General features: G+C 42.5%; 1 protein-coding gene across 1 annotated transcript in view; it reads right to left on the bottom strand.

The window, feature by feature from the left end:
• PLPP3 (phospholipid phosphatase 3) overlaps positions 1-11,857 on the bottom strand; it is an 84,815-nt gene extending 72,958 nt beyond the window's left edge. The window contains exon 1 of the mRNA XM_023187764.3: positions 11,190-11,857. Coding sequence (XP_023043532.1) covers positions 11,190-11,328 — 139 coding nt within the window. The 5' untranslated portion in view covers positions 11,329-11,857. The remainder of the gene's footprint in view (positions 1-11,189) is intronic.
• Positions 11,858-17,921: the final 6,064 nt, after the last annotated feature.

Genomic DNA, 17,921 nt, shown 5'->3' with positions numbered 1-17,921 from the left:
ACAGGCGTGAGCCACCGCGCCAGGCCCAATCTTAAAGTATTTCTAAAACGGTGCAGCCACTACGGAAGACAGTTTGGCAGTTCCTCAAAAAGGTAAACATAGACTTACTATATGATCCAGGAATTCCACTCCTAAGTATGTAGTCCCAAGAGAACTGAAAGAATTTACATGGATATTCATAGCAGCACTATTCATAATGGCCAAAAAGTGGAAATCACCCAAATGTTCATCAAGTGGTGAAGGTAAAAATGAAATGTGGTATGTCTATATAATGGAATATTATTTGACAATAAAAAGAAATGAAGGATACATGTTGCAGTATGAATGAACCTTAAAAACAGTATGTCAAGCAGAAGAAGCCAGTCACAAAAGACCACATATGATTATACTTATATGAAATATTCAGAACAAGCACATCTATGGAGAAAGAAATTTGATTCGTGGTTGCCGTAAGATGTGGGAAGGCGGAGGAAAAATGGGAGAGATTGGTAGTGGGTACCGTTTCTTTTTGCAGTGATGAAATGTTCTAAAACTGGTTGTGGTGGTGGTTACCTAACCATGAAGATATTAAAAACCAATGAATCGTGTGCTTTAAATAAATGAATTGCATAGTATGTGAATATCTCAATAAAGCTCTTTGAAAAAAATACCACTGCAACCCAGGAAAAACCCTTTCTCTAAGCCAAGAGGATTTGTAGCCAACTTATTTTAAGGGGCATTTGAGAAATTAAGAAGTCCAGAACAACAACAAAAGAATATAACTCATAGCCTCGTCTTCATAATAAGGCTATGCACATAAAGAAGCATTTACTAATGGATTTCGTAAAGCTCCTATAAATCCTGCGTTTAAAGTGTTTCTGGAAGGAGTAGCCTCACCATAGTTCAGAGGCTCCCAACCTGGAGTTCAGGAAATACCTGTCATGTCTTTCTTATCCAGCCCTCTCTGCTCCCGCCACAGTACCCTCAGTTCAGCTTGCACTTGCTACCCCACCGGTCTTTTGCGCCTCTGCCTCCCATTTGCCTACTCTCAAATCCAGTCATCTCTCCCAAACCCGAATAAGATTAGATTAATTCCCTCCTCCAATCTTTTCATGAATATGTTCATTCCAAAAGTCTTTTACAAAACTCTCGTATTTTTCTTACATATTGTAACTAGCCTTTAGTTTTTTTTTTTTTTTTTTTTTGAGATGTAGTCTCGCACTGTCACCCAGGCTGGAGTGCGATGGCGCTCTCGGCTCACTGCACCTTCTACCTCCCAGGTTCAAGTGATTCTCCTGCTTCAGCCTCCTGATTAGCTGGGATTATAGGCGCCCGCCACCACAGCTGGCTAATTTTTTGTGTTTTTATTAGAGATGGGGTTTCACTATGTTGGCCAGGCTGGTCTCAAACTCCTGACCTTGTGATTTGCCTGCCTGGTCCTCCCAAAGTGCTGGGATTACAGGTGTGAGCCACTGCGCCCAGCCACCTTTAGATATTTCTAAAATGGTGCAGCCACTATGAAAAAGTTTGGCAGTTCCTCAAAAAGGTAAATGTGGAATTACCATAGGACCCAGCAATTTCACTCCTAGGTGGTAGGTTTCTCTGTGAAATCTTCCAAAAGAAAAAGAAAAAAGAAAACTTCATTTGCTCTCCTGGTTCACCAAAATAAAGCTCAAATTCCTTAGCTGCCTGCCATACCGAGTCCCCTTTCATAATCTAGCTCTAACCTATCTCTCCAGCCTCATCTCCAATGTCCTCCTTTCTTCCCCCGCACAATGCAAACACACAATATTGACATTCCAGCCTCCAGCTACTCACCCTTCCCAAATAGGTCCCTGCTTCCAAGTCTCAGCACCTGTGCTTCACTCTGCTGCAATACCTTCTCCCTCTTCCTGGCTTGTGAGCCATTATTTATCTTGCAAGACCCAGCTCCACACCCTCAGGCAAGCTTCATCACTCTTCACTGTGCTGCTAAAGTAGGCCCTCCCCTAAGGCTCCAAAGTCATCACTTACATAGTGTTTGTCATTTGGCGAAAGCCTGTTTCCCTTTCACCAGCCTGGGAATTCCTTAAGGCCACGGAAACCCGGGGGCCTGGCACATAGTAGGTGCTCAAGAATCATCTGCAGAAGACAAGGCTTATACCTGAAAGACAGGTACAAACACAGGCTTAATAGGCTCTCTAGAAATTATACTGATTGATACCACAAACTAATTTGGGGGCTAGATATAAAGAAACCATCAATGAGAGTGGCTTCCTTCGTGTCAATGTAATCATATGTATTATGTGTTTTAGGGATACATAAACAGGAACCAAAGCACACTACTTATCATGACAAGGCGCTTACAATGATTTGCATTTCTCTGCAAAACTCTTTAGGCATATAATTTTGTTAATTTGTGACAAACCTCAAAAACACACTTACCACCAATACCCTGATTGCAATATATACTTTCAAAGCACACAAGAAATCAAGTTGCTTTCAAAGGTTTCCAGAAGAGTCTGATGTATGTTGTTTTGTTTGGTTTGTTTTAAATTTGGGAATTTAAATGCAGATCATAATTTATAATGTAACCCAGACTTAAGGGAAGAATAGTTTCACAAGGATGTTCAAGAACCTGACCTAACCTTCTTTTGAACATTGGCACTGACAATTAACGCATGACCATGAGAAGCCTGTTTAATCTGAGACTGTTTCATCCTCAGTCACATGAGAATAAGGAGAGTTTGTTGAGAGCCTTTTAAAAAGCAAAAATACATAAATAAATAAATAGAATAAAAAGCAAAAACTTCGAAAACATGGATTCTCTTTTTTCTCCCCTAAGATACATCATTTGAAAAAGGTGGCACTGTTCCAGCTCAAATCATTCAGCAGTGATCTTGGTAATAAGCACTTTCCCGAAAAAATACCAGTTTGAAGAAAAGTACTATATCAAAACACTGCCTAGTCCTTCACATTTGCCCCATGTGTCTTTGGCTTCACTCAGCCAACATCCACTGATATGGATTAAAAGTTAAACCTGTTTGTCTTGTTCTTTTTTCTACTGACGCAGGCAAGAGAGAGAGATCTCTGGAGAACTCTACCTCGTGAATAATATCAAATTTCACACCAACAAGAACACATCCGAAAAGCAGAATGGTAGAAAGGCAAGACCTTGGGTCTAGGTCCTGCTCTTTCACTATCACTGGACAATTAACTAAACCAAGACTTCCAGTTCCCGTTTGTGAACCAAGGGCACTGACCAGAACGTGGTGACAATAATAACAGCAGCAACTACCTCTTGAGTGTCTCTACGTGCCAGGCACTGTACTAGACATGTCCCCGCCACGTCAGAGTGCACACAGAATCTCATTTCATAAATGAGGAGTTATGAGGCCTCACAGAGATCAAGTAAACTTGCGTAAGCTTCTATGGCTAATAATAGTGAACAAACTCCAATCTGACTCCAAAGCCTGTGCTATTCCCCTCACACCTCTCTCCCTTCCCCAGCTCAGAAAGGCCTATTTTTCTAACTGACATTAAAAAAATGACCTTGGTATTGTTGTTAATGAAATCTCCAAGGTACCTCCAAATTCTAAAGGTTCCATGAATCTAGGCGATGAGGAATTGCTCCAATGGTTATTCTCTTTATTATGTCTACAGAGAAGCTTATTCATCACACTTTAAGCTGCTTTGCAATTATTTACATATTACTCTGTCTACTCCATGGCCCAATAATATCCTTGAGTTAAGACTCTGAAATAAATGAAATGGAAAGAAATGAAAAAGACTGCCTTGATTGCATTAATTGCATTGAAAAGTGGGGCAGCAACGTAAACTGACAAGAGCTCTGGAAAAGTTGGTGCCTGCTTTCTAGCTGGGTACCCTTGTGCAAGTTACTTAACATCTCTGAGCTACAGTTCCCTCATCTATAAAAGGGATCTAGTCTCTATATCATATGATTGGCCTGTATAATAAATATGGGAGCCTAGCTCAGTGCCTTCCTTCCTCAGCAAATACAGAGGGTCCCCTAGATGACCAGCGTTTGGATCATTTCCAATCATTGCTGTTCTTTTTTTTTTTCTTCTTCTTTTTTTTTTTTTTTTTGAGAGAGAGTCTTCCTCTAGCACTCAGGCTGGTGTGCAGTGGCATGATCTCGGCTCACTGCAGCCTCTGCCAACTGGTTCCTGCCTCAGCCTCTGGAGTAGCTGGGATTACAGGCACATGCCACCATGCCCAGCTAATTTTTGTATTTTTAATAGAGATGGGGTTTCACCACGTTGAACAGGCTAGTCTTGAAATCCTGACCTCAGGTGATCCACCCGCCTCAGCCTCCCAAAGTGCTAGGATTACAGGCGTGAGCCACTACGCCTGGCCTTGCCGTTCTTTTTAGTTAGGTTTTCCTCTGGGCTGTTGAATGACACGAATGACACGAGTAAGAGTTGACCCTAAAACAGACCATGTGTCTAAATTCTCTCCCACCCTTCCTAAGGCCTATCTGTCTTTCTCTCAAGATAATACGGCCTTCTCCCTTTCAAAGGAGAAGAATGCAACCACCAAAGCCTATTGAGGTTCCTGCACTTTGACTTTTCCAGAAAGGGTCAGGAAACCTGCCACTGCTTTCCTTTAGCTAATGGAAAACATTTGTGTCCACTCTGCTTGGTGTTTTCTTGGGATTCTTCTCAGAATCTTTTTTCTTAATATAGTTCAGGCAACATTGCTGCCAAGATATAAAAGAGGATTTTATAGAACCATTGAGGAGTAAGAAAACTGGGAAGAAAATGAAAATTCGACTCTATGAAGAACAATAGCAACTTAATTCCTACCTGATAATGATAATGTGATTTTGAACTTTTCAAAATGCTTTTAGATTCATTATCTCACCGAGTTTCACAACAAACAGGTATTACCAGGTTTGCTTATTTTACAGATGAGGAAACTAAAGCCTGGAGGAGGTTAAATAATTTTTGCCCAAATTACACGTTGGCAAAAGGTGGCTGTCAGCTTTATGTCAGGATTCAAACTCAGATTTGGGGAAATCCAAAGCTTGTATTGTTTCTACACTACTTTGCTAAGCTTATTTTATCTTCTAAAGGCTTTATTTAGGAATCTAATTTATTCCTGCTTCACCTTGCACTCATGCACAAACTTCAATATCTCAAAAGAAAATATTTAAAATTAACACCTCATTTATCCAAAGGGGTCACATGGCTGGCAACTTCAACTACGGAGAGTTCGGTTTACAACCAGAAAATACATAAAGATTTTAGCCTCAGGCCGGGCGCGGTGGCTCAAGCCTGTAATCCCAGCACTTTGGGAGGCCGAGACGGGCGGATCACGAGGTCAGGAGATCGAGACCATCCTGGCTAACACGGTGAAACCCCGTCTCTACTAAAAATACAAAAAAACTAGCCGGGCGAGGTGGCGGGCGCCTGTAGTCCCAGCTACTCCGTAGGCTGAGGCAGGAGAATGGCATAAACCCGGGAGGCAGAGCTTGCAGTGAGCTGAGATCCGGCCACTGCACTCCAGTCCGGGCGACAGAGCGAGACTCCGCCTCAAAAAAAAAAAAAAAAAAAAAAAAAAAAAAAGATTTTAGCCTCTTGGCTTTAGAAACAACAACAAGTCTTTGCACTGAAAGTCACAGGACACCTTCAGGTCTGCCCCCAGAGGTAATTTTCCGTTGGAAAGAATTCTAGCAAGCTTGATTATCTTTTCTGAAAAAGACAAGTGCACTGGTCACAAACAAACCAACAAAAAAGTATAGACAACCTAACAATGCAGAAAATGCCAGAACATTCAGTACAGGGACAAAAAGCCCACCACATAATTAAATTGCCCTTAAGATATCAGCTGTTAAACAACATAGTGATTCTAAAATTGGCCTGATAAGAATCACCAGCAGTGTTTATAAAATACAGAATCCCAGGTCCTGGCTCAAAGCCAGCTGAATTTGAATATCCTGGAGAAGAGTCCAAGAATCTGTATTTCATACCAGATAGGCCCCATGTTAGGTGAGTTTATGAAATACTGGTGTAATAGGCAACCCCAAAATAAAGTATTACTCCTCAAATAATGTGTACTGGATTGAACTAACACAAAGGACAGGGTTTCTCCATAAATATAACTGCCTACACAGGGAAGAAGCCCTTGACTATGATCTCATTAGCATCACGCTATGACCAACTGGGCTTCCTAGCCCAAACAACTGCACAGGAAAGGGTAAAGGAAGAATCTAAAATTGACAGGCAATCAAAAGGGTTAAAAGCAGAAAAGAGGCCCGGCACGGCGGTGGCTCACACCTGTAATCCCAGCACTCTGGGAGGCCGAGGCGAGCAGATCACAAAGTCAGGAGATCAAGACCATCCTGGCTAACACGGTGAAACCCTGTCTCTACCAAAAATACAAAAAATTAGCCAGGCATGGTGACTCGCGTCTATAGTCCCAGCTACTCAGAAGGCTGAGGCAGGAGAATCGCTGGAACCCGGGAGGCAGAGGCTGCAGTGAGCCAAGATCGCACCATTGCACTCCAGCCTAGGTGACAGAGCAAGACTCTATCTCAAAAAAACGAACAGACAAACAAAACAAAACAAAAAAAACACCCTAACCATTCTGGACAGTGAAGAAAAAGTTTTTAACCATACTAGAAAAGTCAACAGGGCTTACCTACTAAATCATCCTAGGCTGGAGTGCAGTGATACAAGCATGGCTCACTGCAGCCTCCAACTCCTAGTCTCAAGGTATCCTCCTGCCTCAGCCTCCCAAGAAGGGAGGCTACAGCTGCAGGCTTGCACCACCACGCCCAGTTAATTTTTGATTTTTTTGTAGAGACAAGGTCTCACTATATTGCCCAAGCTGATCTCGAACTCCTTAGCTCAAGTAATCCTCCTGCCTCTGCCTCCCAAAGTGCTGGGATTATAGGAGTAAGCCACTGTACCCAACTGAGGCTCTTTTCTTTATTTTCATCTATGTAGGATGGTTGGCTAGGCAGTTTACCAGTTGATTAATGAAAATATGTAAATTTCAGGAAGTAGGTGAGAGAACATATCTGGCCAAGGAAAAATCTTGTCAGTTTCTCATCGTATTGCCTTAACCTTAGTAAAAGCAGTGCTTACCTCCCCTCCAGAATTAACACCAACTTAAGCTAATTTTCAACATCAATTATTTGGTCATACATATGTAACAATTCAATGAATGACAAATGGTCCACGAGAGGCAGTGAGTAGGTTTCTACATCACAATCTCTACCAGCCTAGGCTTATAAAATTGTTAGAGCTAGAAGGACACTGAAAGTTGGTCTAGTTCCTTCCCTTTTTTGCAATGGTAAAGAAACTGAGACTCAGAAAATTTTAATGAATTTCTCCAAAGCTGTACAGTGCAGTGGCAGTACAAGACTATAATGCCTGTCTCTAGTTTGTGATGATTCACTGAGCTAATATATAATGAAGAGCTCAGCAGAGTAGATGCGTAAGGTAGACATTCAGCATATGTCAAGTCTCTAATGTCGAGCCTCTACTAGAAATCGGTCACTGCATGTTTAATGGCAACATTAGACATAAAAACACATAATCATTTTGCAGATGGAAAACAACTGAGACACACAGAAAACCAACTCATCCACACAAAGCAACTGGCCAACCTGAAACCTGAAGCTTCTAACTCTAAGTGTCTCTTTTCACGATACCATGCTGCCCCTCTCTCACTGTTAAAAGTAAATAATAATAAATTTTGACTCTATGTATCCCATATATAGAACCAGTTCTAGAATTTTAGCTCAACCATTTAGTTGGAAATCAAAAAACATCCAAAAATGTGGTGGAGCGACCAAATTAAATAGCATGGTTGCTGACCACCCAAATTCTCTTTCACTGACCAGAAGACTGGGACCAACTTTATTTTTCTGCTTTGGTGCAAATGGGTAACTGGGAAATCTGGAGAGGCAGAACTTTCTGCAAACTGAGCTTCAGAATTTTCTGATGAGAACCTCAATTTCAAGATTCTTCAGGTGGGGAAAGGACTCCACTGACGCTAAACTGAGAATTAGGGATCAATTCAAATTGACTTCACGTTAATCTATCCTTCCCTTTTCTGAGACATGGTTTCTGGCTTATAAAACGGAGATAATCTATTCATAGGGGTTGCATTAAAGAGTGCATATATGAATTTATATAAAAAAGAGACTAACAGAGCTTAGAAAGACAATAATTGTTCCTCCCTTCTTACCTGGGAATTGTTTGTCGCTCTCCTGTAACCCCATCCACCACAATCAATGTACAAAAACCAGGAGGTGATAAACATCACTTAATTAAAAGGAAAACAAAATCAATTTCAGAAAAACCTATCACGCAAAGATTCATAACTGTATTTAAAAGCAATTAATCTGCAAAGATAGCTGTCCAATGAAGGGTAAACTCCCACTGCTGTTATTTGACACCAGAGTGCCTTGGCTTTCCAACGAGAGTGGACTTCTGTCTTTTCACCAAGAATTTAACGTTCTAAAAAGGTATGTGAAACAAGTTAAACTACTTGCATATTTCCACTTACATAACACTGACATAGCACATCATCTTTTATTTTTTCCAGATACTAGATGAAGCTTGGTATATATTCCTGTGGGAGAAGAAACAGAAAACTGTCTCTCTTCTTAATATATTAGTGCCCTGTAATCCAGACCATATGATCAATAAACTATATAAAAATTAAATAATACTGACGGTCTTAGGCAAAAAGTGGAAACAATTTTTTTTAGGACGGTGATGTGTGGAATATTAAAATCACATGTTGTACTATTAATTTTTTTTGGAAGCCAAATAGAGTTCTCCTGCATAAATATCTCACCTAAATAATATTTCTCTTACAAAGAATTTTTCCTATTAAAGGTGTTTAAGAGACATTTAATTAGCGATATTGTAATTGGCCTGTGCTCAGGGGAGACATTGATCAATAAGTCACTTTGAAAATGTTGCCATGGTTTTAATGGCAAAGCACCCCTTAAAACAAGTAGCTATGTGCCTCTATAATAAAATACGTGGTCCTGACAGCTTATTGCTTTTTGGAGATAAACAAAATCATTTTTTTCAAACATAGGACCAACAGTGAATAAATATAATAAACAGGTTAGAATATTAGCTTTGGGGGGATGGGAGATAGGTGGGGCAAATGAAGAACTGAAACATGCGTGTGCCCACACAAGTATGCACGCACACACACCTTTTTTACACCTTCAATGTACAACAGAGTAGCTTGGGTTTTTACATCCCCGGCTAAACTATAGCTGATGGGTGTGTCTTTTTGCAAATTCCTTTACATCTCTTTCCTTTTCCCTTTCATAAGACACCATCTCTTGGGACTGCCTTCTGAAATCACAAGGGTGGAAAGGAAATTGTACAAAGGCTGTCAAGCATGTTCTAGCTCTGCTTTCTTAATCACAAAGTAGGAGGTAGGAGAGTATCCTGCACAGGCAGTCTAGAAAGAGCTTTCCCTGCCACCAACAAAACACACTGAATAAACACAGGGAGTTCCAGTCAAGTTTACAGCAAACAGCTTCCATGTGTTTAGTGCTTCCTTGTACTCCCCTAGGACCAGGAAGGGTCTTTTAAAAATTCAACAGCTTGATTACAAGACTTTAAGTAGTAATCTGTCCCACTGTGCATGATAATAAGCCAGCTGCCTTCAGGAAGGTAGGCCCCCCAGTGACAATTCCTTTACATAGCATCTTAATGTTGAATTAATATTGAGAGATGTGGAAATGGGATGTGCCAGCTGAACTACAGTGACCTTTCTTCCCTTCCACTCTTCCACAGAGCACAATTATACCTTCAGCTGTCTCTCCTTATCTGAAGGGGACTGTTCTTATTTTTAAACTCTAAGAATCCTATCTTTCTTTACTATGGACCATCAAGAGGACACTGCACAATAAGGACAGTGCTACAGAAAGAGTCATGAACACCAGGGAGGTGTAACTCCAGCCTAAGAAGTCTCTGGTCTGCAAAATCTGCATGGACAAATCCATTTCAAAGGGGACTTAAGTCTCCGTGCAGGAGTTCTATTTTAAGGGAACTGAATTGGGAACACAGATGTTTCTTCAGTTAGCAGAGTTGGCAGAACAGCTCCTGGACCAGATCCGAGTTCTTAATGCAGGAAGGGGCCTCGGAGAGCATCTACTTCAACCCACTCATTCAACTGCTGAGGAAACTGAGGCCCATGAGGCAGTTAGGTGGCACACCCAGCAAGTGGCAAGAGCGGCAGTGTTCTGATGACAAGTACTGTGCGCTTTCCATTACACCATGATTCGCTTTAAAAAAAAAAAAAAAAAAATCCTAGGCTGACTTCAACCTTGGAAGTCCTGTTCATTCGTGTGAAGCGCTTTCTCCCTCCCCTACCGAGTTCATAAACCCTCCTCACTCTCCCACTTCAATTCCTTTAACTCCCACCGCTCTTCCAGCTGTGGCTCCCAACGACCTTGGAAAACAGAAATGGATCATCGCCTCAACTTTCTGGGAGTGCAATTAAATTTGTGGTCCCCAAACAAGATCGCAGCTGGCTTTCCCAGTGCCTCAATGTGCCCATCAGGGAAATGGGGCTCATCATCCCTGCTGCACCAAGTTAGGGAGTGGGCGAGCTAAAACTGATGCCCGTGAAGCCGCCTATCACCTGGCACACAGTAGGCACTCAAGTTATTGCCGAAGCCGTGCCCAGCACCAAGCCCAGGGAGAGCACCTCCAGGAGGGAAGCAAGTGAAAAGGCCGGCTAGCCAGTCTGGCGAGCCTGGGCAGCAAAGGCGGAAGGGTTGGATGTTTACATACAGCCGCGGTAAGGCAGCTCGGCTCCAGGCAGGAGCCCGGCTCTCGGGGCGATCCATTTCACTCGGATGGAGGGCGACCAGCTAGCTATACGCTGGCCCTAGAGCACGGCTCAACCAACTTCCCCTACGCTAAAAGGACTAACCCACACCTTCCGCGGGATTCCGCCCGGGCTTCCAACCTGGAGACTTTTATCGAGTTGGTTTAACAGTTGCTCACGAACGCTTAAGCACGCCCAGACCCACTCAAGTACAGGCCAGGAAGTCGGTGGGATCGGGGAGGGCGGGGGCTTCGGGCCCGGGCGGCGCGAAGCCTCCCCAGGAAGGCTGCGGGGGCCCCCCGGGGCTGACAGCGCGGCGCGGCGCGGCCCCGGGCTGGGCTGGGACGCGCGCCGAGGGCCGAGGGGCCGAGGGACAGCGGGGCTGGGCTCACCCATGAAGAGGCAGAAGAGGTCGAGGCAGATGAGCAGCACCCGCTTGCTGCCGCTCCTCCTCGGGTTGTTGTTGAGCGCCGGGCTGCCGCCGTTCTTGCTCTCCGGGACGATCGCTTTGTCGTACTTGTAGTTTTGCATGGCGCTGGCTGCGGCGCGAGCCTCCCGCCCCGCGAAGACGTCCCGCAATAGCAGCCACACACCCAGGCGCCCGAGTCGCCTCCTGGCCGAGGCTGCTGTGGAGAGTGGCCGGTCGGCCCCGGCTCCGGGGGCGGCGGCGGGAGTGCAGCCCGGGCTGCCTGCCTCCAACTGCAGAATGTGGTGTTTTCTGCTCCTCCTGCGCGCCTCTGCTTCCCTCTCTCAACCCCAAATCGTTCGAAAGTCCAAGAGGAAGAGAGCCAGATCCCGAGCAGAAACTTTTGCAGAGCTGCGCAGCTTGGGACGCGCTGGGCTGGCGCGCGTCTGAGTGCGCGAGCGAGCTAGAGGGCAGCGCGGGCGCTTGGCCACCTTCCTCCGCAGCTGGTTCCTTAATGAATGGGAGCTGCGCTGAGTCCAGCAACTCCGGAGCGCCAGCCCCAACTCCAACTTTGCCTCCTCCTCCTCCTGCTCCTCCTGCTGTTGGTGCTGCTGCCGCGGAGGCTGCTGCTGTGATCGCCTGGGTTTGTTTTCTGCACTTCTATTTCACGAGGTCCTTTAAAAAGAGAAGACGTGGGGGGAGAGAGAAAGAGGGACCTCCTTACTTGGCTCGGATGGGATTCTGAAAGCACAGCCCCTTCCTTAAGCTGCCTAAGACGTAGGATAATTAAGGCCACATTTTCCCCCACCCCCTTCAAAAAAAAAAAAGTCCTAAAAGGAAAAGTTACTCTCAAACCAGAGAAACCGGGAGCCCCTAGCGTTCAGAAACACCAAATTGTCACCAAAGAAAAAATACATATAAATAAAAAGAAATATTTTCTTGCTGGCCTTGGGTCAAGTAAAAGTTAGGGCTGTACGACTAAAATGCATTTTTCCTCCCTTACAAACATGAGGCCTTCACGTCTTTATTGTGACTTGAATTGTATTACCCTGAAAATATTATTTTTAAGGAAAACTAGTTTTTTGTTTGTTTGTTTAAGATCTTAACATCCGGCCGGGCGCGGTGGCTCAAGCCTGTAATCCCAGCACTTTGGGAGGCCGAGACGGGCGGATCACGAGGTCAGGAGATCGAGACCATCCTGGCTAACACAGTGAAACCCCGTCTCTACTAAAAATACAAAAAACTAGCCGGGCGAAGTGGCGGGCGCCTGTAGTCCCAGCTACTCGGGAGGCTGAGGCAGGAGAATGGCATAAACCCGGGAGGCGGAGCTTGCAGTGAGCTGAGATCCGGCCACTGCACTCCAGCCTGGGTGACAGAGCAAGACTCCGTCTCAAAAAAAAAAAAAAAAAAAAAAAAAGATCTTAACATCCAGCACCGGGTACTGTGCTAGATTTTGAGAATACTAAGATGAAAAAGACTGCACGACTGTGGAACCACATCTCCTGGATTTCAATCCTGTGACGCTGTGCCTCGGTTTCTCCATATGTAAATAGAGATAACTATTCCTTTTCATATAGAGTGGTTGTGAAGACTTAATTTGTTAGTCCGTGTAAGCTCCTAGAACAGTGCCCAGTACGCAGGAAGTGCTCTGTGAGGGTTAGCCATTACCTTTTTTCTGGGTGAAGGAGTCAGGCCATCCAAACCCTCTCCTGGCCCCAAGAGTACTTGCAGTACTATGGGGAATTCCAGGGCAGCCAAAATGCTCCCTGCTTGAGTTTCAGGCAATCTAACACTTTTCCTTAGAGGCTGGCATCTTATTTTTAATTATTTTATGTGAGTTAATCTTTTTTCCAAAAAGAGAATAAACATTTCCAGGGCAAGGGCCTTCCCTTGTATCTTCTATACTGCCTAGCATGGAGCTGGGCACAGTGGACAATAAATGGATGTTTTCTCCAGGTGGCTGTTTGTGTGCATCCAGAAATGGAAATATTTGTAGCTTTTTGATCGATTACACAAATCATGTTCTTTCTTACACTGACTTGTTTTGGGTTTTGATAACTTTATATGCAGCCGCCATCAACCCTTTCTGGTAAAATTGCCCTTTTTGGTACAATCCTTTCACACTACACACCCCTGCTCTCCTACATGCTCTGCCTATAATGCATACCCTTTCCTCCTCTAGTTAGGAAAGTGCTTCTCTTGCTTTAGTATCCTCTGAAATGTCACCTCTTCTCTGAGTACTTTTTTGACTACTGTACAGAATTAACTTCACTTTGCTTATAACTATTTTCTTCCCCCCCCCCCCCCCCCCCCCGCCCCGAGGTGGTGTCTCACTCTGTTGCCCAGGCTGGAGTGCAGTGGCGCAATCTTGGCTCACTGCAATCTCTGCCTCTCGAGTTCAAGGGATTATCCTGCCTCAGCCTCCTGAGTAGCTGACATTACAGGCACACACCACCACACCCAGCTAGTTTTTGTATTTTTAGTAGAGATGGGGTTTCACCATGTTGGTCAGGCTGGTTTCAAACTCCTGACTTCATGATCCGCCCGCCTTGACCTCCCAAAGTGCTGGGATTACAGGCGTGAGCCTACCTCGGCCTGATTTGGTGTTACAGATGGTAAAAACTAGCAAGTTGTGTAGGTTATCCGCGCCACGGCATCTCTCTGGTACCTAGCACAGGATTTGCTGTGTACTGAATTAAGTTCAAGTTGGGACCAGTTAGTAAGTGGGGCTTGCGAAGAAAGACAACATTGCTATCTTCTGGAAGTAAGATCTGACTCATCCAAGAAGTTTTGGAGCTGAAGCATCCAACTGCAAATCAGACACAGCACTCTCAATTCAAATAGCACAGGTAAAAGCCAGGGTAGTTCAGAAGACAGATTCTTGAGATAGCTTTTTATTGAGAAACCCCTTCTCTTGAAATGTTAAAAGAGTGTAAACAAAACAAGGCCAGGTTCATAATTATTGACATTCTAAGAGGAATTCAGGATTTCAGGGTCTTTGCCTACTCAACAGTCTTTGTAATTATAATTATCCTTGAAATTCTTAGTCACCAAACCATGCTTTTGGAATTCCAATCTAAAAGCAAGCTTTCTTGAAACTGCAGGCCTCTCTGATCTTTCCCTCCTTTGAGCTCTAAAAGACCTTGAGTAGACACTCAAGGTCTTATTCCACTGGACATGGCCCTATCTGATTACTTCACTTTGCAAATAATGAGATTACTTGCAAAGTGAAATAATAAGACAGTGTCATGTGCAGTGGAATATAGTGGCTTGTCTTACTTGCAAGTGGTCATAATTTGTCCCTCAAAGATTGTTAGCTCCATGAGGGGAGAGACTTGACCTTGATACCGCAATAAATAAAGGTGAAATCCTAAACCAAAGAAAGAAATAGTGACTACATGAATGTTATAGGTACTTCCCTATATGTTTCCTGTCTGCTTTTCCTTATCTGTGAAATGACTTTTATTAATTTAAGAATGCACATATTTCTAAAAGTCAGACTGACTGGGTGCAGTGGCTCAAGCTTACAATCCTAGCTCTTTGGGAGGCCAAGACAGGCAGATCGCTTGAGGCCAGGACTCCAAGACCAGCCTGGCCAACATGGTGAAACCCCATCTCTACTAAAAATACTGGTGTGGTGGTGCAGACCCATAGTCCCAGCTACTCCCTGAGGCTGAGACACGAGAATCACTTTAACTGGGGAGGTGGATGTTGCAGTGAGCCTAGATCATGCCACTTCACTCCAGTCTGAGAAACAGAGGGAGACTGTCTCACAAAGTCTGTTATTCCAAAAGTAGATAAAAGGGAAAATAAATGGATGTTTAAATAAGAGTTTTATATTTCCATTTATAAGGCTCTGTGGGCTATTTTTCCATAACTAAAAGATCATAGTGTTCATTGATGTATGTAGTTCTATGCAAACAGGTATTATATTTGGATAACTCTTCAAGGGACCGCTACAAATACTTGTTATTATAAAACTGATTTGAACAGCTAATAAAATATAGTGTCAATATCATTCTTTGGATAATGGAAAATAAAGCAACTAACCAGACATATAAATTTGAAGGCCTCTTTGCCTTAAATCCTAAAGTTGAATAATCTTACCAGCAAATAAAATGCAGCAAAACAGACTTGATAATTTAGAATGGTGTCATTTCAAGGTAATTAAGTAATTAGAATTTCTGGCAAACAAACTTACCAAAATTCACACATTAAAATGACATCCAGTTCATTAAATTGGTCTGTATAAAAACTATAACATCAGCAGGGCTAAATGCCTTTTTAAGATTGACTTATTACGTGTGGCAACAACAGCACATCATTCTTACATAACTGATACCTCCTAACAGATTTAAATGGCTTTCATTTCTAAGATCTCTCTTTACCTCATAATTTTCTTTCTCTCTGACTCCTAATATTTAATAATTAATTATTTTTAGTTTTGAAAAGATATGAATTGTCTCTAGAAATATTTAAGAGGAAAGTAGAAATATTTAAGAGGAAAGTAGCTGAGTCCCTTTATATAAAATTGTATAGTCAAAAGGTAAGAGCCTAAGTTTCCTAAGCCATTGAAATTAAGAAGACATAGACGTTTTGGCTAAGAAGTGTCTGTTTATCCAGATTCTTCCAAACTGTTACATTCATATTCCACCTCTGGTTTTTTACTAAACAAAAATTGCTAGTTTGCTGCTGTAAGTGTTGGATTTGATATCACGAATGCTTCCAGAGGACTGAATGGAAACATTTACAATAATACTCCTGAGAAAAGGCAGGAAGGGGCAGGGGATTGGAAGTCAGAAAACCTTGGTTCTGCTGTTTGACCTGAGGCAAACTGAATAACCTCCCTGAACCTCAGTTTCCTCAACTTTTAAATGGGACTGGCATTTTTCTCTAGTTCTGAGGATGGTTAAAAAGTATAAAATGAAACAGTACATTTGAAAATACTTGGTACACAAGAGGCAATCAATAAATATTAGTTGAATGTTAATTTTGTTTTCTTTGAGACAGAGTCTTGCTCTGTCATCCAGGCTGGAGTGCAGTGATGCGATCTTGGCTCACAGCAGCCCTCCTGGGTTCAAGTGATTCTCATGCCACAGACACCCAAGTAGCTGGGATTACAGGCATGGCCACCAAGCCTGGCTAATTTTTGTATTTTTACTATAGACGGGGTTTTACCATGTTGGCCAGGCTAGTCTTGAACGCCTGGCCTCAAGTGGTCTGCCCACCTTGGCCTCCCAAAGTGCTGGGATTACAGGCGTGAACCACTGGGTCTGGCAAGTTGAATGTTAATATTTTCAATGAACACTTTATTTCTACAAAATACCTCATTTAAACACAGCTATTTAAAATGCATTTATGAAGTACTACCTTGAATATAACCATTTAATTGTAGTCATCCTTCCCTAAATAAAATAACATCTTCAGCCTCTCAACTCCTGTCTTTTTAAAATATGCAATTTCTTGAGGTTTCAGAAAGTAATAATTCAAGATACTTATTTTCTTGAACGATTTACTTATACGTTGTTTTCTTCAGAATTGTATGTGAAATCCAAGAAAAGCCATTTGCTTAAGCTAATAATCTTGTGAGCGTACAAGTGAAAGTACTTTCATTTTAAAAGCACTTTCACATCTATTATTTTATTCTTACAACTCACTGAAGTAGGTGGAGTTGCTCTCATTAGTCCCATTTTACAGATGAGAAAACTGAGGCAAGCTCACTTAACTGGATAGAACTGGTTTTCCCCATAGGTAAAATGAAAATGATTCTAACATTAGCTCCTGCAGGGTGAAGTGTATAATGCTTTACAGTTTATAATATTTATAATACAGTTATACTCCTTACAGTTTATAATGCTGTTTACATTTACTGATCTCGTTTCCGAATAGGTAAGGCGGATATTATTTTCCTTGTTTTAGAAATAAGGAAACTGAATCTTGGAAAGATAGGAGATTTGATTAAAGTTGAAGGTGAGAAGATTCCTAAAGAGCCACTAGAATCCGGGTCTCTTAATTTCTAAACTAAAGGTTTTTTCTTTACCCCACAAGGTCTCACACTGAAAGGTGCTCAGAAATTTCTGCTGTTCAACAGTGAATTCACAGAGTAACTTAGAGGGACTGAAGAATTAGCTTCATGTCTTTAGTAAAGAGACAGAGGGGAAGTTGTATTTTGTTTGTAATTTCTTATAGGCTTGGAAGGGAACAGCGTTGTTGCACCGTGTGTCTCTGAAACAGCATTTGGCTTCATAATTTGTCAAGCAACTTTTTGTTGCAAAAAGGGAACTTTAAGGACACAAAATCGTAGTGGCACCGGAAAGCAGTCTTGGATTCATGTCAACATTTTTACCTTTTTACGAGTCGTAATATTTCCTTAGCTAGAAATTAGAGCAGTTAAGAGGTAATCTTATGGTAATTCAAACAGTTAATGTTGTTCGTTAAAAAAAAAAAAAAAAGAGTAGAATGGATGGAGGAACTTGCAAATAAAAATGCTTCAGAGAATTTCCAAAATTGGTCAAACTAGAGCATGGCTGATAACTTAAAAGGCGAGTGATGCTGCCATCTTGTGTCATTATAGGAAAGTGCCATGGCTCCCAAAGTGAAAATGGCATTAATTGGTGGATAGGGAATGATCGGAATGGGAATTAAGAAGTTTTATAGCATACATAAAATAATAGCCAACAGTTATTCAATTTTGACAATCCAGATATTGGTTATTCAT

The sequence above is a fragment of the Piliocolobus tephrosceles genome, chromosome 1, assembly GCF_002776525.5.
Source record: "Piliocolobus tephrosceles isolate RC106 chromosome 1, ASM277652v3, whole genome shotgun sequence".
Classification (NCBI taxonomy): Eukaryota; Metazoa; Chordata; class Mammalia; order Primates; family Cercopithecidae; genus Piliocolobus; species Piliocolobus tephrosceles.
The sequence above is the reverse complement of the archived record's forward strand: the minus strand, read 5'-3'. Positions and strand labels throughout refer to the sequence as shown.